We start from the raw sequence: 24,101 nt of genomic DNA on the forward strand, positions 1-24,101 counted from the left end.
TGGACACGGAGTAGGTGGTATGGGTTTGACTACCTGATACCAACACAGAAATTAATCGATAAAAAACAAAAAATAAGAAATTATCAAAAAAACCATGACCATACAAATACAGTAATATAAAACAAATTAAGTAATTGAAAAATAAGAATTGCAATGAGTAAAATTTATTAAAATCACATAGATTATAAGCATAATAAATAAATGTACATAAAAATATCTAATAATTAAAAATAATAATAAAAAATACAAAACAAAAAATATATAAAATAAGAGTAGTCATATTGCAGCATGATACAGGCTAAGTGAGCAGGCAAGGATTCATTTATTATTAACAATAGTATCATTAGCAGACACCTGCAATAAAATAAACTTTAAGGAAACAGAATAAAAATGATATATAAAAAATTCCCCCAAAAATGCATATATCTCATATAAAAAAATAAATAAAAGTCACAGCCGGGCAGCTCAGGTATGCTGCTGGGTGATCAAGCTTTGCGAAACGTACGTCCCCCTAGACAGACAAGGACGTGGTCACGTGTGCACACGTGACCGCTGGAGCGGCTTCCAGGTCAGAGCTTCAATAAGAGACAAGCGCTCCTGCTTGATCCTGCGCCCAAGAGATCCGGGGCTGGTAACGTAGACCTTCTCCCTATAGAGCGGCTGTGCGCCATTGGTGCCGGCTCAGCTTCTGCTATGGGCGATTGGTCTCCTCTTTTAATTCATTGAAATTTAAAAGCTGTGCATTTGACTTATCCCCTTATATGGTGTAATTTGGCGTTCAGTTTAGACACAATTGTATCTATTGATTTTGCGGTATTATTCTGCTTCAGTATCCACTCCTAAGGCTTTTCTCAGACTATTTTCATGTGAACCCTGCATACAATAATAGTGACAGCGGGGGATGTTTATTTCTCATATATATTCAAACCCTTTGCAGGATACAGCAATCACTTTAGGATTCACAGGTGTATGCCGCTCTGCACTGAGGCAGATGCGGCCGGCATATGTGTATATAATTGATTATTTGCAATTGTTACATTTGGATAATAACGCTCTGTCCACTTCAGTGCCTCATTAACTCATTGAGAGATTCTTTTCAGCTGAATTGGTGTTTTTGGCTGTGTTTTGACCCAGCAACATCAATAATTGGGACATCTGTGTTTAAAACCTGCATGAAAGAGATATCACCTATGACACATGTGCAGTACTGTTTGTGCTTGATGTTTGAGTGAATATATTGTTGCAAAATTGTGATACTGCAACTAAAGCATTGTGGTGGACAAATAGTAAAACAACTATAGATACTCAACTTTGATACAATTGTGTATATAACGCTGCTAGGAAAACTGACTAAATTATAGTCTCAGAAAAAGCCAGCCCACCATGAAGGGGATCAATGTATGTGTATATATGTAAATATAGTGTAGTGTATATACTTTATTTGGTTCTTTGAATTTAATTTGCTGACTGATGATTATAATCCTTATCTCAATTTAATTGAGAAAAAATCTATAATGCCAATGTGGTAAAGGCATTGAGGATTTATGAAGGTCAGCCTTGCATGGAATTGGTGCATATGTATATTTTGTGTAGGGATACACACACGGGATTCTATTGCACTAATTACCTATACCAGCCCCATCATAATTGTCTATAGATAATTCGCAAATAGAGGCAATAACATCATTGTTTTTCATGAAAATGTTCTTATAGGAATAATTTGTAAAATAAAAACCTAAAAAAATTTTTTTCTTTAAATTACACTATTTATTCAAAAAAATTGCTTGTTTAATATAAATAAATATATTTATTCATTTGTCATCCTTTGCATATTAGGACTTAAAAGTATATAACATAAAAAATTTTTCACTTGGCATAAAAAATATCCCAAAAAATCTTTAAAACTTATTCGAGAAGCTGGATTAAGGATTAAGAGTGCACCCCACCCAAGTTTCTTTTTCTTCCTTTGTTTTCAATTAAACATACTAACACTCGGGGTGCACCACTGACCATCACATCTCCTAAAGCTACAGCCCAGTGCATAGGCTGGTAGGTGATGTTAGACAAGAATATTTATTTTCAATTATAGTCAGTTTTTTCCCCAATCCTTCTATCTCTTTATTAACAATTTCCAATTCTTAGTGCAGGCTCCTCCCACCAAACTTTTTCTTTAGGATATAAAGAAACACAGCCACACAGAAAAAAAAGAAAGCGACAAAAAAAGTATATAAAATTGAAATTGAAAAGGAATTCTAGAAATGACAGCAAAATTATCTAGACAGAAGGGTATGTCATTTTCTAGTCTGGCCAAAATTCGGCATTACTAAAAAAGATTTTAGAAGCAATGCCGTCCCAGTCAGCACAGGAGGAAACAGGAAAGCATCTGATACACATAGTGGACCAGTAGTGTAGTTATAGACACATCCATAATAGAGATTTTGGATGTTTTTGAAAGGATTTAAGCCCCGAGAGGTCATCCAAAAAAACAGTACCAAAAGAATTCAGCATCCAGCCAGGCATAGAAAATGGAAGGTCCAGGGTATATTCAAGCTCAAAAGTATAGGCTGTAGGGTTTATACATTCAGGAGTCAGATAGAGATTTTGCACAACCTCGAAATGACCCTGTCCATACAAACAAGGAGAGGCAACGTCTTTTGGCACATCATTGAATAGGTCAAGAAGCCTCTGATTAGATTAATAATTTCTGCAGAGGATTATTTGCATAAAGCTTGCCATGCTTCCAAGGTGTTTCCACACAATGACTCAATATTAAATCAGCAGGTGAATGGCAGCGGCTAGCACGCCACCAGACTTGGCACCAATATAGAGAAAGGATCCAAATAAAGAGCAGGAAGACAGTATAGTAGAGTCCACAGGAGGTCCAAAGCTTGTAGGCAACTAAGCAGAGACGCTTGCAGACAGCTCATCATGCCTTGTCTGCATGGAAGCTGTGAATGCAGGGGTTTTCAAAGTGGCTGAGGGTTCCGGCCAGAGAAGGATGATGGAAAAGGCTCCTTGGAGGGCTGCTCCTGTCAAAGCTGCTGGTGCACAGAAAGTCTCAATCCAGACGCAGTAAGGAGGGTCACGAGGCATATCTACTCTCCGTGTCCACATGCAGCGACAGAGAGAGAGACAGCCGAGAGCAGGAGCGCACAACAGCAGGGCAGCAGCATCCAAGATGGCGACCCTGCAGGACAGCATCCTTTGAATCCTCCTCTGTGTAAAGGTGCATCTGTGCATCAGTGATAGCTTTCCATCAGATCGGTATAATGGGGAAGGAAACTTAAATGAAAAATAGGTTCTCTGTTTCCAGACAAATAACAAAAGAGCAAGTTTTGCAAGTGCCAGATAAGAGGGGCACAGCTCTGGTGTACTGTCAGTGTAAGCATTACAAAAAGTATAAAATCTAACCTGAGAAATACAGCTGGTTAACGCTTGTACAGCTGGAGCGGCAGCACTCTTTTCCCGAGAATTATACGCAAAGGGTCTCACACGCAAGCGCGTCTCATTCTCAAGGTCTGGCGTGGCTCCATCTGTATATCAATCCACTGCTGGATTAGTGGAGCATTACCCACCCAGCGGTTGAGATGTGTATTGCATGCATATTGTATGGCGTGCCTCAACGCACCTCAGTGCTTCTAAGCATGCTACAAAAGTGTCGCGACAAAACCCTTAAAAACAAAAAAATTAAACATGTAGACCTTTTCATGTGTCGACCATTGCCATGCTAATCTTTTGCTTTTGTGGCCCTTTTGTCTATGTTGACCATGTGCAAGTTGTCCAATGACAGCTTATCATCCAGGTCCTGTTGTCTGATGCCTCTACTTCTGAATGAGCACATAGCATAAACATTCTTGCTTTTCAGCTACCTTGCCCGTCACGCATCACAGCCTCCTAATTTTTCCCCCCAGTGGGTCTGTTGCTGAGTGTGCCTAGGAAAACGCTGGGTGTCCTCATGCAAACACAGGCGGCAACCTGCCAGGGACGGGTGGCTGACGTCACAGGACGTCAGCCGCCCACCCAGTTCTTGGACCAGGACTCCGCAAGTCTAAGTCAGCAGAGACCGACTTAGATTTCAGAGCACTGTAGAAATCATCATTCGATGGTTGACGACCCTGCAAATGGATGTATATGCAAAATTCACAGTGTGGCGGGTAAATTCGCTGGGTGTCGGATGCCCAGCTGGTGGCATTACATGGCTCGCTAAGCAGTGAAATACCGCTGCTTAGCGAGTCAACCAGAATCAGACCCCAAATGTGCTTTGTGAGTGAATCTGAATTACTCCCATTATTTTGTGTTTTTTCCCTCTGAAAGTAGCAAATGTTACATATTGTATTTTATTCCAAGGTCCGTTCTTACAGAAAACAGATAATAAAAATAAAAAAACAGTAAAAGTAATCTTATAGTTCAACATCCTTTTCTGTAACAGTACTTGCTGTTTTGGAAATGTTATGCTTTCTCTCAGAAAACAAAAGCATAAAACCTTCTGACAATACATATTTCTGAACGATGTAAGAGCATAAATGTCCCCAGTACTGATTTAGGATTCTTTTTAGCAACTGAAAAGGGCATAATAGTTTTCTAGGAGAAGGATGATGGGGTTGAGGAGGGTAGACTTACAAACATTTATAAAAGTGTTAGTATCAGATTCCATTTATCTAGTACAGTCTAGAAAATACATATATATATATATGTTGTCAATAGACAATATGCGGACAAAAGAATGCTCATGTAATCATACTGTCACTATTTTTTATTGGTATTTTAAGTATTTTAACCTTTTCTGCACTTGATCCGACATCCATTAAATATACCCCTATAAATGTAAATGTGATATGTCAGGACAATGTTTAATGATAAGATATATCACTAAACATTATCCTGGCATATCATTTTTAAAGTTATAGGGGTGTATATTAAATGGATGTCAGATCATTCCGAAATTCTTTTGACGGAATGGATCCAGCATCCATTATTCAATGCAGCATCCAAATCCGGATGTCGGATTTGGCCGCTGATTGATGCTCACCCGACCAGCGTGGGGACCGGGTGAGCCCAGCGGTGGGAGGCAACAGGATCGCCCGGGAGGCGGTGGGAGCTGGGTGAGCTGCTCTCACCCCACCTGGCAGCGGGACAGGTGAGCACAGCGGGTGGGTACGGGAGGCGGTGTGAGGGTACAGGAGGTGGCAAGAGGGTACGGGAAGGCAGCGGACAAGAGGACGGCGCCATGTAAGCTGCTGATGCTCACCCGGCACCGTCCTCCCTGCCTCTATCCAACATCTTTTCACGTTGGATTGAGATTGACGGAAACATGGTCCAAACCTTTCAGTTTTGGCTGTGTTTTCATCAAAAGCAGGTGGATTTGTGGCTATTCCACCAATCCACCTGGTTTTCATCGGCCGGAAATTCCGATCTGCTGAAAAAAAATCAGCTAGCACTGAATAGGTTGGAACACCGTCCGATCCATTAATGTCGAAAACTGACCTCTTTTTGGCAAGACTGCAATTTTGACATCAATTGAATATACCCCATAATGCCACTATGGCTAAAATGCTGTAACTGAAATTGCAAAGATATCGGCATGATTCCATCCACATATACTGTAGTTTGTCAACATTAGTCTGTTGAAAAAAGATAGCCTCCTCCATCTCCTTTTTCCGTTTTGGAAGAGTTACTAAATCTGCCATATTAGTTCATAAGAAGCCGCTGTGCTTTATATAGACGGTGTAGTGGCTTGCACAGTTCTGTTTACGGTTTGGACAGAATGGAAACACTCAAGAAGATGATCAGCACAGCTTTTATAATACTCATAAAATGTTGTCCTATCTTCCTGCAGGTACGGAAACATGTGGGTGACCTATATGAGGATCTGCGAGATGGACATAACTTAATCTCCCTCTTAGAAGTCCTTTCTGGAGATACCCTGGTAAGTCTTTTTTTGTCATCATTTTTATACTATGAAAATGCACGGTGCTCAGTCACATTGTTATTGCAAAAATAAAAATAGCATTATTTGTGCATACTTTTTAATTACATATGCTACTAATTTACGTAGAACATTATTCACATTTAAATGAGGAATCCAATTGAGAGCTGGGTTTGCCGCATGGGGAATAACTCCAGGTTTCAATCCTGGAGCTAGTCAATTAAAAAGCCTATTACCTGCATGGTAATCCAAAGGTCAATGCACGCCAATCCTTTGATTTCTTGTCAAATGCAGAATCAGTGGGTTTCCTGTGCCTTCAAAGCCCAGAGTGCACTTTATTGCAGACATTTCTTTCCAGCTGCAAAAGTCCACCTCTATGGCTTAATGCACGGATTAATCCCCCAGTAGTTGAATCGAATAGCACATCTAATTAGCAGCGGGGTAAACCTTGCCGTTAATTGGATTAGTCTCCATTTCCCAGACTATTCATAAGAAATTAAATAATGACTCTTCTGGGGTTTCCATAAGCAGATATGGTAGATAACCATCACCTAATATAATCCGGAAAATAGGTGTATATATGTCATGGGAATTTGCTGATGGTTGATAATATAATTTAATTTATACAGATAAAAATGTAACAAAGAAGTAGAACATAGAGAAGAACATTCAGGGCACTAGTTTTACAATCCACTAGGGCCCACCCACTAGTGCAATTTGGGCCCTGTTCATCCCATTCCGAGGCATCGGGCTGAGGAATTGGATGAAGAGATGTAGGAGTTTAGTACAACTTTATCAGGTCAGAAAATTACATGTAACACTCCTAGAGAATATAAAAGTCCAAAAAAGCATCTAATTCTTTATTTTAAACCAAGAATCACAATTTACTTGATGCTTTAAACATCCACATGTAAAAATATCCTTTTATAGCAATTACATTTTTGTTAAAAAAAAAAGGCCTTTAATGCTTTAATTAACCAAAGCATGCATCAGTTACTGGCAGAACAGGAATGATAATCGTCACTCAGCACATAATACAAATCTCTGTGAAGGAGGTCTTTTCTCTGATCATTTAGCATTCATGGTCATTTACGAACCTCAAAAAAGTGAGTACTGGCAATGGTTCATTAGATTGGCCGTTGCCCTTTCCTTCTTAAGGATACACTCCATTTTCCCTGACAATTAATCTGCTCCTGGCTCTGCAAGGTTATAGATTACAAAATGTGTGTATTGGAAAGAGAGATGTCCCTTTAATATCCAACCTGCGGGTACATTATTCCCACCACCTTCATGTCTTTATATGTTTAGATTTTTTCTGCAAAAAACCTGCATGATTTAGCAAAATTTATGGCTTCAATTGTTCTTATTACGTTACAGTATAAATGGTAGACAATGTCTATGTCGACAGTCACTAGGTTGACCACTAATGGTCGACAATGTCCCTTGCATGGCTTGTTGCCCTTGCCATGCTTTGGGCACAATATTATATTCCCATTCTATGCCCACTTGGATAGTTACCTATGAAAAACTACCTATTTAAAAAAAAAAATGAAAAACTCATGTGGACCTTATCCATGTTGACCATGTCTATGTCGACCATAAGCTTGTGTCAACCTTTGTAAATGTCAACCTTGGGTATGTTGGCCATTTCAAGTTGTTGACCTAGACACTGTCAACCATTAGTGGTCAACCTAGTGACTGTTGACCTAGACATTGTCTACCCAGTGACTGCAAAAAAGACACAAAAATGCAGTGTCTAGCATGAGCTGGAACACCAAGAGGGGCTGTGACTGCAAAAATTATGTATGAGGACACTTCTGTAGGTCCTCTGATCTTTCACAAAATGCCTACACTTGGATGAAGCTTCTCCCATTTTGTCACTCCAAAATTTAGCTATATGGGATTTATTCTTATATGAAAGGCAAATGGCCCTTGCTATTTTCATCAAACAGTCTAATGGTGTGTACACGCGGTCAGATGTGCCTTAAGATGTGATCCACGATCGGATCGGGATCGGATCGCAAGGCACATCCAATTTGCATCCAATCTTGACTATATAGTGCAGATCTGCACTATATAGTCAAGGCAGCCAAGACTTTCTGGCTTCCGATACGTGAACGCGCATCGGGATCGCAAGAGTTAAAACCCTTGCGATCTGCATCCAATTCCGATCCGATGCCGATCCGATGTTGACTATATCGTCAACATCGGAAAGGAAATCTGACCGTGTGTACACACTATTAGTTTTGGAGTGTTAAATAAAGTTGCTTGCGCTCTGTGTACTGGCTATATTAATGCATCTGCAATGTATTGGGGCAATCCCATGATCCCTTGATATGCTCTTTGGGGGATCGTGGAATCAAGCATTTTTAACGTGCTTTTTCTCCCCAATCTCCCAATGGACTAGCGTTCATCGCACATCCGGTCAGCGGAACATCAGTGTTTAGGGATCGCGCCCACAGATGTACTGTATGGGGGATTTAAAAGTATGCTTTTGCTACCTGAGCTTCCCTTGACCCCATATGATAGTTTTTGCTGAAAACATGACAACTCACTGTCATTATTGGTACATCAATGCCAAAGCAAAGTGACTATTTGTCCGTGTACAGTTTTGTGGCCACACATGCTGTATTATTGCAAATGTAGGGCATTTGACTAATAGCATATGATCTTTTGTCTGAAAATGACCAATATTTCTCATGATAACCAAAACTCGATTGGTTCATTACCTTTGTAATTGTTGTCATTAAGCGACTGCTCCGGCCAGTCTATGTATTCCACTTCCAAACTTACATGCTTGAGTCATAACTTGCATATAGTTAAGAAGGTCAATGGAAGATCAGTGATCTGCCCAGATCCTACCAGTGGGTGCAATTAGTGGCATGCCTACAAAAATGTGCCCTTATACCAGAAAAGCATTCAGACCCCCCCCCCCCCCCCCCGGTACCTGCACGTTGTTAAGGTTTCCCTCCTCCCCCCAGCCACCTCTGCTGGGATCAGTCACATCTGGCCCGATTAAGAATGTAGACAGCAAAGAAGTAAAAGGTACTCTCTCTTTTATGTGGTGCACTCTTGTAAATTTTCATTTTTAAAATGTAACATTTAATTAATTTAAAAAAACCATTTGTGTTATTAAAATTAATTAAATGTTACATTTTACATTTTTTTGGCATAATTTGCAAGAGTTCCCCACTGAGTAGGTATCATTGGTAGCAATAGCCCCCGCAAACCCCCAGTACCCACAAGATGCTCAGTGCCTCCAATGCGCTGCGTGGTGTGCAGGGGCTAATGCTACACCTTTGGGTGCAATGTACTGTTCCCCTCATGGTACTCCCTTTAAGTGGGGTACAGTTAGGTACCATAATCTCCCTGATTTTACACTTTTGTGGTTTGTAAATGACCTTTATTATGTATAGCAAACTTACCTTCTATACAAATGAGTATACTTATGTATCAGTGAAAGATGAATAATCTGTCAGATATGTATCAATATAAATAAAATCTATTGCTAGATTTCGTGTCGTCGTTTCAACTTTCACAGTAGGCTCCTTTTCCCCAAACCTACTTATTTGATAAATGTGTATGGTGATGTACCCTCTGGCATTGTTAAATCTAAACTCTGTTGGTGATCCTCGGTTTCATTAATGTTTTGTGTTGTGATCATTATTTCCTTTGCCTTTTATGCCTCCCCTTCATTATATTCTTTTCATGCTCTTCTCTTCATTTGTGGTCTGTCTTGTGTCTCTGTTGTGCCTTCTTTTTCTGTCTGTTGTGTTCATTAGCCAAGGGAGCGAGATTTTTTGAAGACCTTGCGCTTGGTGAGTTCCTCAGAAGCATGCGAGTTTGATCAGCATGAGGATATGGAGGATGATGATAAGGGGGTAGGTGTGGCCCCCATAACAATACTAATATCTGTTTAGGTTTGCTGTGATTGGCAATAATGATTTAGAAATACTATAACTTCTATTTTAACTACAAGTTAAGCACTAACAGTGTTTGGTAGCTAGCTTGGTGTGACCCCCACTTATAAAGTATGTTTTTTTGTAGTGTTGGTGAGAATACTAAACACCATTCCATACCAATTTCGGTACTTGTTTCCTAGCACGGCCACACCGATTTACATCGGGGTGGTCGTGTCGGAAAAATCGGGTCGATCGCATCGCATGCGATGCGATCGACGCGACCGACCGATTTTGGACCCGATTTTTTTTTTTTAATGAAATGTAAATCGGGTCCCTGGGACCCGATTTTACATTGGATTCAATGTAAAATATTCCCAACCCCCCCAAATGTCACGGCGTACACCCCACCCCACGTTAGACGCCAACCCGAAGCGTGGCGAGCGCAGCGAGCCCGCGAGGGGCGGCGGTGCGCGTCCTCCGACCTTTTCATTCCCCTACTATCCACGTCGGCGTGGAGTTGAGAATAGAATAGTGTGGCGAGCGCAGCGAGCCACCGAGCCCGAAGCGTGGCGAGCGGACGCGGATACCTTCACAGGTAAACGCGTCCCTTCGCGGACTTCACAGGTGTCCGCGTCGCCACGGACACCTGTGAAGCCCGCGAGGGGACGTGTATAACTGTGAAGGTATCCGCGTCCCCTCGCGGGGCTCGCCACGCTTCGGGCTCGGTGGCTCGCTGCGCTCGCCACACTATTCTATTCTCAACTCCACGCCGACGTGGATAGTAGGGGAAGGAAAAGGTCGGAGGACGCGCACCGCCGCCCCTCGCGGGCTCGCTGCGCTCGCCACGCTTCGGGTTGGCGTCTATCGTGGGGTGACGACGGGGACATCTAAAATGTGAAATGGGTCATATTGGCCCATTTTACATTTTTCAAATTTTTTCAGGATTTCAATGTTAAAAAATCTTTTAACATTGAAGCCTATGTAAAAATCGGGGGCATCGCGTCGGGACCTATGTTAATGGTCCCGACCGACGCGATGCCCCCGATATTTTACCTTTCCCGACACGATTTCAATGTTAAAATATTTTTTAACATTGAAGCCTATGGGGAAATCGCGGGCATCGCGTCGGTCGCGTCGGGACCATTGTTAACGGTCCCGACCGACGCGATGCCCCCGATATTTTGTCCTAGCCGGCCAAATGGACCTGATTTCAAAGGAAATCGGGTCCATCGTATGGATCGTGTACCTTAACTAAAGGTACACGATCCATAAGATTTGTGGCCGTGCTAGGAAACAAGTACCCCAATTTCTTTCATTACTAAGCCTAGACCCACTTTTAAATCATAAGCTACATACGTAGATGAGATTTATATCTGCATAGCTCAGTCACAATGCCACATGATTAGTCTGTTGCTTACATTATCAACATTCATTTTCATGTTTGGTAAACTTAATGAACCGCCATGTCTTTTATTAAAGAGTCATTTTCTATACAAATTATATTTATCATAACTCCTATTCCACACATTCATTTATTACTGTCTATAGAGAGCTTGAAGATGTAAGAGAACAGTAACAAAAGTGACAACTACTGTAGTAGTAGTAGTAGTAGTTTGTTTATTTATAAGGCGCCACAAAGTGTCCGCAGCGCCATACATAGCTAACCGAAAACAAATTACAAGGTAACGTACAGGGTGTGATGAGAAAATACAGCATAAATAGGGGTATAGCTGGTAGAACTAAAATTAGTATCAGTTCTGAAGTAGGTGTGGAAATTGTCGAGGAGACTGAAGATGAAGTAGAGGAAGGGAAGAACCGGGCAGGAGCACTGGTGAGGAAAAGAGGTAGGGTGAGTACGTGATGAAGGAGGGCCCTACTCATAAGAGTTAACAGACTAAAAGGAGGTGGGTGGATGAACGAAAAACAATAGGATAAGTAGGAATGGATGAGAACAAATGGAGGGGTAGGGTAGGCAGGATAGGAGGAGCGAAAGAGGTTAGGAGGAGGGATAGGCTAGTCAGAAGAAGTGGGTTTTGAGGGAGCACTTGAAGGAATACTGTAGAGTATGTCTCAAATATGGGGTCAGTGGTAGCAACCAATTAGCTTCCACTCATGCTGTATATACAGTACAAACAGCAGTTGTTGGTCTCATCAAACAGTGGAATATCTGTGGGAATGATTACAAGCCAAACTCATTTTTAAAGTTCTAACAAAAATGTATCTTTCTGATCCAAGACATGTACGACACTGATTTTAAGTGGGAAAACCCACAAGGAGATCTCCCCAAGGCCAAATCAGTGGTTACATCAGCCTGGAGTTGAAAATGATCAAGGACTTTTCTTTGTGAAAGAGCTGTGACCAGTACTGTGTGGGTGTGGCCAGTACAGTTTGGGTGTGGCCAGTACAGTTTGGGTGTGGCCAGTGCTATCTGGGCATGGACACCTCTTGCACCTCCTACATGTCCCCAATGTCTAGTAAATATGTAAAATTTAATAAAATTGGGAGGAAAATAGAAATATGATTTTGCTGATAGTGTGGCTGGCTGGGCGGCTAGTCATCACCATGCCTATTTTTGTGTGTAGGCGTGGAACTGCTGTCCCATTATCCCCACTGTTACCTTGCCCTGGATCCCATTTATTTAATGGCCGGGTACTTGCAGATATGGTTTTTATTTTCTTGCAAATTTAGCATCCACTATAAGCAAGCCAAATATGCACACATAATCCTAGTGATTACCATTATGTTTTGGTAGCTTCATTTTTAATTAATTCAGTTTTAATATAAAAATCTGCACTACCGTTAAAGAAAATGTGCTGAAGTATCTTAAAAAAATTTAAATGGAATATTATAATCTACTAAACACTGGGGGTGTTTTTACTAAAGTGTGTATAAAGCTGCTGATTGTCAGTAGTTTTGACCACAGCATTTAAATCATTATTAAAATTGAATGCGAAACAGGCCTAGTTTGACATTAATTATGATTGTCACTGTTATTGCGCCCCCATGAGCTCCCTGCCCTCATACTAAACGCCTGTCTTTTTACATTTCTTCAGACAGCTTATATTTCCTTACTAATAGGTGCAGGTCATAGCACCCCCCCCCCTTCAACAAAAAAAACAGCATTATCGGCTGTGTTGAGAGTTGTAGTGCTATTTGTTACTTGTCTCCTTGTAATAGTATAATAATTACTGTGGCTTTATACTGTATCCTACAGACTAAAGTTGCCCTTTAGTTAATATATTCCTTAGTGTTTTAGTAGATTATCATATTCTCGGTACTCTTTACCTAGCACGGCGCCCGCGATTACAATCGCGGGCGTCGGGGGTAAAAAATCGCGGGCATCGCGGGTAAATCAAAAACGGGTGCGACGCGATGCCCGCGATTTTCCCATAGGGATCAATGTTAAAAGTCAGATTGGTCGCGATTTTAGCGTTAATTGGCTCAATACCCGCGATTTTTACATAGGAATCAATGTTAAATGGGCCACAGAGCCGTAATAGTCCCCCTGAAGTGTGAAATGGCCCCCACAATTTTTAACGCCACCCCACGATCAACGTGAACCCGAAGCGTGGCGAGCGCAGCGAGCCCGCGAGGGGCGGCGGTACGCGTCCTCCGACCTTTTCATACCCCCACTATCCACGTCGGCGTGGAGTTGAGAATAGAATAGTGTGGCGAGCGCAGCGAGCCCCGCGAGGGGACGCGGATACCTTCACAGTTATACGCGTCCCCTCACGGGCTTCACAGGTGTCCGTGGCGACGCGGACACCTGTGAAGCCCGCGAGGGGACGCGTTTACCTGTGAAGGTATCCGCGTCCCCTCGCGGGGCTCGCTGCGCTCGCCACGCTTCGGGCTCGGTGGCTCGCTGCGCTCGCCACACTATTCTATTCTCAACTCCACGCCGACGTGGATAGTGGGGGTATGAAAAGGTCGGAGGACGCGTACCGCCGCCCCTCGCGGGCTCGCTGCGCTCGCCACGCTTCGGGTTCACGTTGATTGTGGGGTGGCGTTAAAAATTGTGGGGGCCATTTCACACTTCAGGGGGACTATTAGGGCTCTGTGGCCCATTTAACATTGATTCCTATGTAAAAATCGCGGGCATTGAGCCAATTAACGCTAAAATCGCGACCAATCTGACTTTTAACATTGATCCCTATGGGAAAATCGCGGGCATCGCGGCCATCGCATCGCACCCGTTTTTTAGTGCATGCGATGGTCGCGATGGTCGCGATGGGCGCCGTGCTAGGTAAAGAGTACCATATTCTCTTCTTATCTTGCGTTTGCAATTTTTTCATTCTAGTGCATATTGTTGTAGCAAAACCAAAGTTTAGTAAATCTTGCATTTTTATAGCCTTTGCTTATTCTCTGTGTTTTTATGGTTAGGACTGTTTCTCTATGATCCTAATGCTGTGTTATGAAGAAAACATATTTCCATAGAACATTATGAAAAAGGCGCTGTAGCTATGAGCACTGGCTGAGAGAATATAATTGATACAGTTGAATAAAGTGTAGTTAATACATGCATACAGTATAGCATCACATATATAATTATCACCTGAATACAATATACAATAATAGCAATGTGCAGTAGCAGTAAACATACGCTTTGACATTCTTTTTCCTGGAAAGCAAATATCTGTTTTCAGCAACAAATCAATTCATTTGCTGTCATATAGTATATTTTCTCACTGTGCTGTCCATTTTCTGTATACTTTTTTTGCTTTCAACCTTTTCTTCTCTCTCTCTGACTGTATAAGACCCCATAGCACCGATTGGCATGTTGATTTTTCTCAAGTGTTAGTCCAAATTGTGTTGAGCGTTAGTAGAAAAACCAGTGTAACCTTCTCACGTTACCTATTTTTTCTAGAGAGAGAGTTTGGGACAAAAGGTTGTATTACACTGCTTCTGTGTGTGGGTGTCACCAAATCTGTGTCACTGTCACAGATCAGGCAGGCCAATGTCTTTGCACATTTTGTTTTGCTAATGCTGCAAAGTGTGTGTGTGTGTGTGTGTTTTACCTGCTGTAATACTGCCACCCGGTGGCTAGTCACTGCATGAAAATCTTTATTCCTGGAGAAATAATGTGCTTTTATTAAAATGTAATTTTATTTATGACACAATATACAATTATTGTTAGTATTATGATTATTTACATTTTTCATTGTTATAATGATTATTATTTTAACTGAACACCATAGGTTACATACACACTGATATTTGTAATATGCTTTTGTAAAAACTTTAGTTACAAGTAAAAACTCATATATACTATTTTTTTTTAAACATCAAAGAGAAGCAAGATAAATGACGCTACAGAATTAACATCTTATTTGATATAGAAAATTAACAGTGCATTAGAGGCCTGATTCAGACCTGTCCGCTAAGCTGCATATATGCACTAACACATCCCCTCACATTTGGCCGCACGTGTGAAAAATTACCAACTAATGATTTTTCACCCGTTCGCTAATAAAAGTCAGTCTAGACCAGTGGTCAGGGAACCGGGGTAAATTACCCCAAATGGGGTAAAAATAAAATTCCTGGGGGTAATGGAATATGGTACATAACTTAGCCTAATAAAGCACTGTGATAGCATATATGTTAAATATTTAATTTAATTAATACATTCTTGTATATACATAACATTAACCTCAATACCCGATCTTTCAGTATTTACTATTACTATTTGTTTTCATCAAAAGTAATGTTAAATGCTAGATAAGATAGTTTTAATACAGTAAACAGTCCTAACTTTGTCAGTAAGTATTATTTATTACAGTTTCTTATATAGTGCATACATATTACGCAGCGCTTTACAGAGTACAGTTGAACATTCAAATCAGTCCCTGCCCCAGTGGAGCTTACAATCTATATTCCCTATCACATGTACACACACACACACACACACACACACACACACAGACATTCTAGGGTTAATTTGTTGGGAACCAATTAGCCTAGCAGTATATTTTTGGATTGTGGGAGGAAACCCACGCAATATACAAACTCTGCACAGTTAGGGCCATGGTGGGAATTGAACCCATGCGCTCAGTGCTGTGAAGCAGTAATGCTAACCATTACACCATCCGTACTGCCTAGTGTAGTGCGTAGTCAGCTAAGCATCTAGCTGTCTACACACTGTTAAATCACTGGGGTTGATAGACCATTTTACTACAAATCAATAATAACCTGATTATAATTGGACATGTTCGTAAATGCATTTGGAAATAAATCCTATTGACTTGTATGTATAGTAATCTTCTGGCCACACCTATAGACAATCCAGTGTGATCTATTAGTAATCCAGCCATGCGGTGAGTGCTTAATGTCATACCCCATCCTTTTTAGCCACCCTAGTTTGTGGCCATTTGCAAAGTGGTCCTTGAGCAGTGTTCCCTGGTGTTTGGATAAAGCACCAGGTATGTGTGGCCAATAGAAGAACATCCATGCCATTTACTATGGACACCACAAAAGGAATAAATAACATTATAATGTACAGGCAGCTGGTCATCAAACTTAAAAAGTTGAACATTTGGAAAATAAATGTGCTGAGATATCTGATTGAATAGTGGCTCAGTTGGCATGATGTCTTCACTGTAGTAACATTATTACAAACCATTGGCCACATAAGTGGTTTATGGATTTAGACTTTTTGAAGAGTTGTCTTTAATACAGTCTGTTTGGGTTACTGGTTTGGGTACTTCTTTACTTTCACGGCGCCAGCATGGCGCCGTGCTACTTCCGGCTTCTACGCTCGCCACAAACTATGTAAAATAAAGGAACTTAACGGCATGCCAACATGGATAGTTCATACCTCCCCTATCCATGTTGGCATGGAGTTGATTTTAAATAGCGTGGCGAGCGTAGCGAGCCACCGACCCCGCAGCGTGGGCGAGCGAAGCGAGCCCCGCAAGGGGACTCAGACGCACGGCGCCATGCTTGATAGTTTTGCTGCACTAATGATCACTCCGTATCCTTGTCATCATTACTGTACCCAGAAGCATATAGGGAAGTGTTTAGTCCTCACAAAACCCTAGCAGTACATGATTTCCATTCTTCATGCTGGAGCACAGATGTATTCACTAGTGAATTACACATTTGTGAAGATTCACATGTAGTAGTACGTCTTTCATTGGTTGATTTTTTGAAGATATCTTGAAAGCTTGTATTGCTATGGTTCACTATAGACTGCAGCAGAAACACAGATGTAGTGAGTACTACTTGCAATGTTTTTGTGAGACGGTTGATTGCGAAGTCAACAAATTTAGCAGATTGATTATTGTCTGAAATACTATAACCTAGACAGTTTATATTTAGTTATACATATTAATTGAACACAAAGAAGCAAGAATTTCACATCTAGAGATAAAATGAATGCAGAGAAAACACATTTTAAGGCCATATGTAATCATTCATAAGTAATATTCTTATGTGAATGCAATAATGTTTATTTATATGCTGCCAATGTTTTCAGTTATACGCTAATCCTAATTAGTACTGTACTCTTCATTAATACACAAGTGATAATATTTTCATATATTATGGGGTATTCAACGTAGGATTCATCTGATCCGACAGTAATTCGACCATTTAATATTCAGCTGTCGATTGTCAGAAAGTCCGTGGATCTGCAAAAATGGCCGCAGATTGTCGAAAACCTTCCGTTTCTGTCAAATCTTTAAAAAAATGTCGGATCTGACACACTTCAATGCTGCCGTTAATTGGTGAATGACAATATTCCCCTGTCAGGAAATATCAGCTCATATTGAATACCCCCTTATATCTGAATAAATGGTGAATTTGTGTATTATAAGAAATATTGCGCCCCTATTATGGATATTAGAAGTCACTTGCGAATAGTATAATTATATGGGCATACTCCTTTGTAGCTTAGAATATCCTTATTTTTAGATTGGCGTTCATTACCCTACATTTAACATAAGAGCACTACTGAAATGATGGGGTGAGACCGTTTCCATTCAGACTTAATCTTACTGAATATATTTAAATTTCTTGATTTGTCACATTTATTTGGTGATTACATAAGGGGCATTGTCAGTTACAAGTAGCTATAAATGTGTTAAGATTATCTTACAATGCTTTCTTCTTTTCTCTATCTTTAGCCTCGGGAAAAAGGCAGAATGCGTTTCCATAGACTACAGAATGTACAAATTGCACTTGATTATTTGAAAAAGCGTCAGGTAATAAATATATTACTGTTTGTTTTGCATGTTTTTTTCTAACTGGCAAATCCTACCTCTGTATTCTGGCTTTGAAAAAAGCAGTTTGCCCTTGTAAAATGATTATATATAGTACATTAGAGGTACTATACTTACCTTGCAGGCTCTGCCCAGTACCGATCTGATGACCATGTTCCCTGGACCTGCTATAGACTGACAGCATTGCCAGATTCTTGCTTTCCCACGCTTACACAGAAATAATTTTCTTTTATGGTGCTTTCTAGTATAGATATAATGATAAAGTTCCTTATAAATGGACAATAGGTGAGTACTGGAAGCCAGAATCTAGAAACTGTAACGGCTTATAGACTGCACCCATTGACAGTATATGGGCTCTGGTTAGTAAGTATAGGTACTTTGTTAATATTTAAATAAGGTGATATACAGAGGAGGTGGGACTGGTAAAAAAAACAAATGTAAGAACAGGTCCCCTTTGTAGCTTTGTTACATGTGAGAAATACATGAAAATAAATAAGGTGACCATCGTTTGTCTACATCTAAATTTAAAAAGATGAAATAAGGTGGAGATTCTGGGTGCCAACACTTGTATATGGCAAAGTTCACGTGATCAGTATACAAAATAAGTTATCTCTTTCTAGGCATTTCTTCCCACTTGCAGTGGGCCTAATTCAGACCTGATTGCAGGGCAAATTTGTTCACAATATGGGCACTTGTGCACTGCAGGTGGGACAGATGTAACATGTGCAGAGAGAGATTTGGGTGAGTTATCTTGTTTCTGTGCAGGGTAAATACTGACTGCATTATTGTTATATTGTAATTTAGATTTCAGTTGAAACACCCCCCACCCAAATCTAACTCTCTTTGTGCATGTTACATTTATCCCACCTTCATTGCACATGGTTTTGCCCTTTTGCAAAACAGCTTTGTAATCATGTCTGACTTAGGCCCAGTCCTCTCTCCTTATGGATAACTGGGACTTGATTTCAGTTTTATGATCTGCAGATGAACACCCATGCTCTCCTAGGCTTCTTCAAGTGGAAGTCTTTCAGCTATGATGATACTATTGAGCTGATGCATGTTGTTGGCATAATGGCCTTAAATCACTCTATAAATCAAAGCATGGAAAAGTAGTGTATTTCTGCACGTATGAATACTCACTGTAGCAGATCATTCTTTCCTACCTTCCAAAACTGACTGGGAAACGTTCCATTTTTTGGCAAGCTCTTCTAGACACCCAGGAGAGTTGACCAACCTCCTGGATACACCCACTTTCTAATGAAAGAGGGCATTCGAGGGGCTTGATGATGTGATTTATATTGAATTGCATCATTGGGCGGTATTCAATGTGAATACCAGCGACGTGCAGCGAATCCTGTTTAGGATTCGCTGCACATTCGCCACTGCTCGCTGCGTTCCGGAGCCTTGCCATCTCCGGTATTCAACGAGTCAGGGGCTCGCTGCCCCTGACTGGCGAATTTGAGCTCCTGCGGCAGACGCCGCAGGGAGCCTGAGGACGGTGGCAGGCAGGGAGATGGAAGTCTCCCTGCCTGCCCCAGAACGTTTGTGGGGGGGAGGTGGGCTCCCCGGGAGCCAGGCAGCACAGGCTGCCCCCCCGGGGGTGCCAGCAGGGGACCGGGTATATTCACCACACCCGATCATGAATATGTAATGATCGGGTGAAGTGAATATATGAATATCTAATGAGCGGCTCGGCTCCGGCCCCCTGCTGGCTGCTCTGTGTAAAAAAAATATATATATTTTTTTAAAATTAAATATATATTCATGTGCTTACAGCACATGAATAAAAATAGCATGCCCCTCCTCAGAATAAAATTCCTGATTTTTTGACACCAATTGTAAAAAACAAAACACTTTATTTTAAAAGTTCACCTTCCACTTCACCATAAAAAGATAGCGATTGCTACTCGGTGAATCATGGCGAAAAAAACCTTGAAATGTATTCGCCATGTGGTCATTGAATAGGGTGATTCACCGTTTTAGTCAGAAATTCGCCTTACAGCACAAAATCGCCATAAAAACCTAGCGAAACAGCCTCATTGAATACCGCCCATTATCTCCCCACTATATGATACTGTGACCATAGAATGTAAGCTCTCTTAAGCAGGGCCCTCTTTCCTCATGCGCTTTTCTTAGAACACCCTGATAATTGCCTCAGTGTCCTGTCCTGTTTATGTACTCTGTAACAGGTCACTGTAGATTCCTTGTGGCACTATAAAAATAAAGTATGATAATAATAATAGTAATAATAATAGTAATAATGTGCTATTTTAGATTCTTAACTTCCCCGAACATATGTAGAAGAACGTATGTAGAAGAATGTACATACTGAGCTATTTCTAGCTCAGTGTGTACGGGGGTCACAGTGGGTCACACTAATCAAATAAATACTCCAGGGATCGGAGCGTTTAATCCGATCAGCGAGTGATCATACCTAGCTTAACTCTCATCTCCTTTTGACGCAAAGTGCTAGGACAAAGTATATTAAAGTGGCCAAGTTGGAAATTATATCTCGCTTTTCAAAAGTTAAGGTTTAACCTTTTAAGTAAATGTTAAATTTATACCCCTTTCACATCACACTTTTAATCCAGATATTTGCCGGGTTATTGTCGTCTCGACCTGTGTCGAGGTGCTGTGCGAAAGCACCAAAATTAATAACACAAGTCGAGCAACCCCACACTTCAACTCGGGTTAAAATAAGGGTTAAACCCAGGTCACTCTATATACAATATATACTGGGCAAACCCGGGTTTATTCTGAAAGGACTGCAGCCGCCAGGTGCAATCCGCCACTGTGCTCAGCCATATGCATTCCGTGAGAGTGCACTGGCTTCACTGTGACTGGCATGGACTTCCTATTGGAAGTCTGACCTGCCAGTCACCAAGCAGTAAGGCAATTCCACTGGGCTGCTTTTCAGCTGCAGCCCATAGAAGCTGGGTGTATGCACATGCGCAGTACCATCACCAATACTGCACATGCACTGGTGCCTGTCATCTCAACTGTACAGGTGCTGGGACCATGAACGGAAGCAGTGGTGAGCAGCGGGGGGAGGCAGATGCGGCAATGGTAGCCCCCCTACTTCAATGAGGTAGGAGCGGCAGTTTGAAAGGTTTGACCCAGGTCAATCCCGGATTCATAATCCCGAGTCTGACATGGTTTGTAATGTGAAAGCGCTAAATGAGATGGGAATGATAAATGGTGCTAAACCTCTATTCGCCGATTTGTATAGAATCTTGTAATCTTATATTTATAATTGTAGTGCAGTGTTGGTGATTATAAATGTCTGCATCTATGCATCATATACCTTATTATTACATTTATAAATAAGCTGTTGCTTATGATTTTTTTTATTACAGGTAAAACTAGTTAATATAAGAAATGACGACATAACTGATGGGAATCCCAAGTTGACTTTGGGTTTAATATGGACCATCATTCTGCACTTTCAGGTAATATTGATGTACTTTATTGATATTGTATTTACAGACATTTGGCTTTATACAGTATTTTTCAGTTTTACATGTTTAACACGTTCAAAGGAATGGTTTATTACAGTATGTTACAGACTTACAACAACAGATAAAGGACAGTTTCTCTGTGTTTCCTTGTTATATCTTAGGGGCTAATTCATTATAAATCGCTAAATAGATTATTTGTAAATCGAGCTATTCTCAAACAACTGCACATATGTACTGTATGCATTGCACATGCACGAGGGGAATTAGTGACAGAAAATACACGTGGATCGGAATTATAATACCCTGTTTGACTGACAGAAAAACGGCTTTTAAAGGTGGTACCCTGATTAATTCTGGGTGTGAATGAAAAAATGCAAGCATGCCCAGGCGTTTTTAAAGAGGCTTTATGATGTCAGCGATGACCACTTCCAGCCTGTCTCAGTCGCAGATTAGTGGAAGCCTCAGACTCACATTTGCACAGGCAGTAAAATCTTTTTTATGGTTTGGGAATTGCGCATGAATTTGCCGAGCAGTGATCCATTTGCAATTCTCTCACAATTTTGCAAGGGGCATTTTCTCTTTTTGTTTGGGCGGCGGCTTACTCCTCGCGCAGTCCACTGTGAATTCTCACATCAGCGTTCCATTCCGAATGAGCTCCTTCCTCTGTTGAAATATAATTTACTTTATCATTAACGTCTGATGACAACATTTGGACTATATATAAGTAGAGGCAGTTATTTATATTCTGAGTGGTTAGCAGATGCTTGCAGCCAGTAAGATGGATAGTTGTGTGGGTAACTGCTTATCTGCCTATGTTAGTCTGTTTTCATTTGATAAATTAATCTTTTTTTATAAAGTGTCATTGACTTCCTCTAGAATACTGTGTATGACATTTAAAAGTATAATCCAGAGTATGACTTAGAAGGCTGATGGTGGCCGCAAGACATATTTGGCAGTGCATACTTTTGAAAGCCAGTGTTGTGTTCCCTAGAGATGTATCCACCCAATCCGCTTGTCAATTACGTTATGTCTATTGTCTGAGTTGTTCACAAATGAAAGCAAATTTGTAATTGTCGCAGTCCAGGTAGACTGAGGGGATATTCAATCCCGGGTCATGATCCATCCTGACAGCTGTGACCCTGGCCTGTTTTCGTTTTGCTTGACCACATATCACCAGGCGGGTTTCAATGTCCCACCTGGCGATAGTCGAAATGGGGGCTGTCCGTGTAAACGGCCATGGATTGTCGCAAATAGCTTTGGGGATTGAATAATACCCCCCTAAATCTATTGCCATGATTTGCTATTATTGCCCAGGGTGAAATTTAATAGGATGAGAGATTCAGAAAGTGAGAGATTTGGTAGGAAATCTCCAGCTTTTTTTAAAGAGGCAATCATTTACACTGCAGTAACAGTTTGATTTTGAAGTGTGAATGATTGCCGCTTTAAAAAAACCTGGAGATTTCTTACCAAATCTCTGACTTTCTGAATCTCTCGTCCTATTAAATTTCACTCTCAGTGTTTCCTGTTTTTTATTATAGAAAGTGACAATGGCATTTGTTAATGCATAAAAAAAGGGCAATGAACCTAAACACTAACATATAATAAAACACTGAATATAATAGTTCATGTGTGATCGAAATGTTGATTCCATCCAGAAGATGAAAGACTAGAAAGACTAAAATAGTGTGATAATGCTGCTAATCTATGATGGTATCAATATAGTAGCATACAGCGTAATCATATTCCAGTTGGAATAAATAGATTTAGAAAGTGAGGTTCTTAAATATGAATAGATTTTTTTGGACACAGAAGTTTTTTACGTATGGCTAAAAAAGGTAAAAAAAATCTCCAAAATAAATAGAAAAGCAACCAATAGTATTGTTTTGACTTGTAATTGGTAACTTGTAATTGGAAATAACAATCAAGCATACAGAATAAAGTCCATACAATTCAAAATGTTTATGAAAAAGTCTCTTATTCCACACAGTAGTAGCAGTTATTCCAGATTGTTATAATGTTCATTGGGGAATTTCAGGTACTTGGAAATAGCAGATGAGAATATCCAATGCGTTTTGCCCCTTTAGCGGGACTTCATCAGGGGTTTGCGAATAACAAGAATGATTTCGAACAGCTTTCACAAGAAGAGAATATTCACAATAAGGTGGTTAATGAGTCCTTGTAAAATTGAGGTACCTGATGCACGGAGAGGAGTTCGAATTGATTCTCCTTACTTCGTATCAGCGAAAATACGGATAATACCTATTCCTATTTTCTCTATTGATTCATTAAATCAACCGACTGAACAGGGAATAGTCTTCGTCCGGACAATGTCACATTAAGTTTTTCATTCGGACGGTGAGTCAGTGGATGAGACCTCTTAAAATGGCCATAGCTTTATTAGGTTAAAATGACACTGACAGCTTCATGTGATCTTAGAAGACCCAATGTGTAGTTTTTGTAGACCCATGCAATATTCCTGGTGGATTTTTCTGTTTTAATCGAATTAAAAAACAATATATTCAGTACAGAGAGGAATTGTTTAGTAGGCAATTCTCACATTCTAGAGATGTGCTGTGGTTAAAGGCTCTGTATGAATTGA

The 24,101-nt window shown here is 40.6% G+C and overlaps 1 protein-coding gene across 18 annotated transcripts in view; it reads left to right on the forward strand.

Annotated features, from left to right (window-relative positions):
- DST (dystonin) overlaps positions 1 to 24,101 on the forward strand; it is a 522,642-nt gene that overhangs the window by 148,698 nt on the left and 349,843 nt on the right. For all 18 annotated transcript variants that reach the window (XM_083177288.1, XM_083177291.1, XM_083177290.1 and 15 more), the window contains 3 exons: positions 5,837 to 5,926; positions 17,949 to 18,026; positions 21,401 to 21,493. In XM_083177288.1, the coding sequence (XP_083033414.1) occupies positions 5,837 to 5,926; positions 17,949 to 18,026; positions 21,401 to 21,493 (261 nt within the window). The remainder of the gene's footprint in view (positions 1 to 5,836; positions 5,927 to 17,948; positions 18,027 to 21,400; positions 21,494 to 24,101) is intronic.

Source organism: Crinia signifera, chromosome 3, assembly GCF_055691185.1.
Source record: "Crinia signifera chromosome 3, ASM5569118v1, whole genome shotgun sequence".
NCBI classification, from domain to species: Eukaryota; Metazoa; Chordata; class Amphibia; order Anura; family Myobatrachidae; genus Crinia; species Crinia signifera.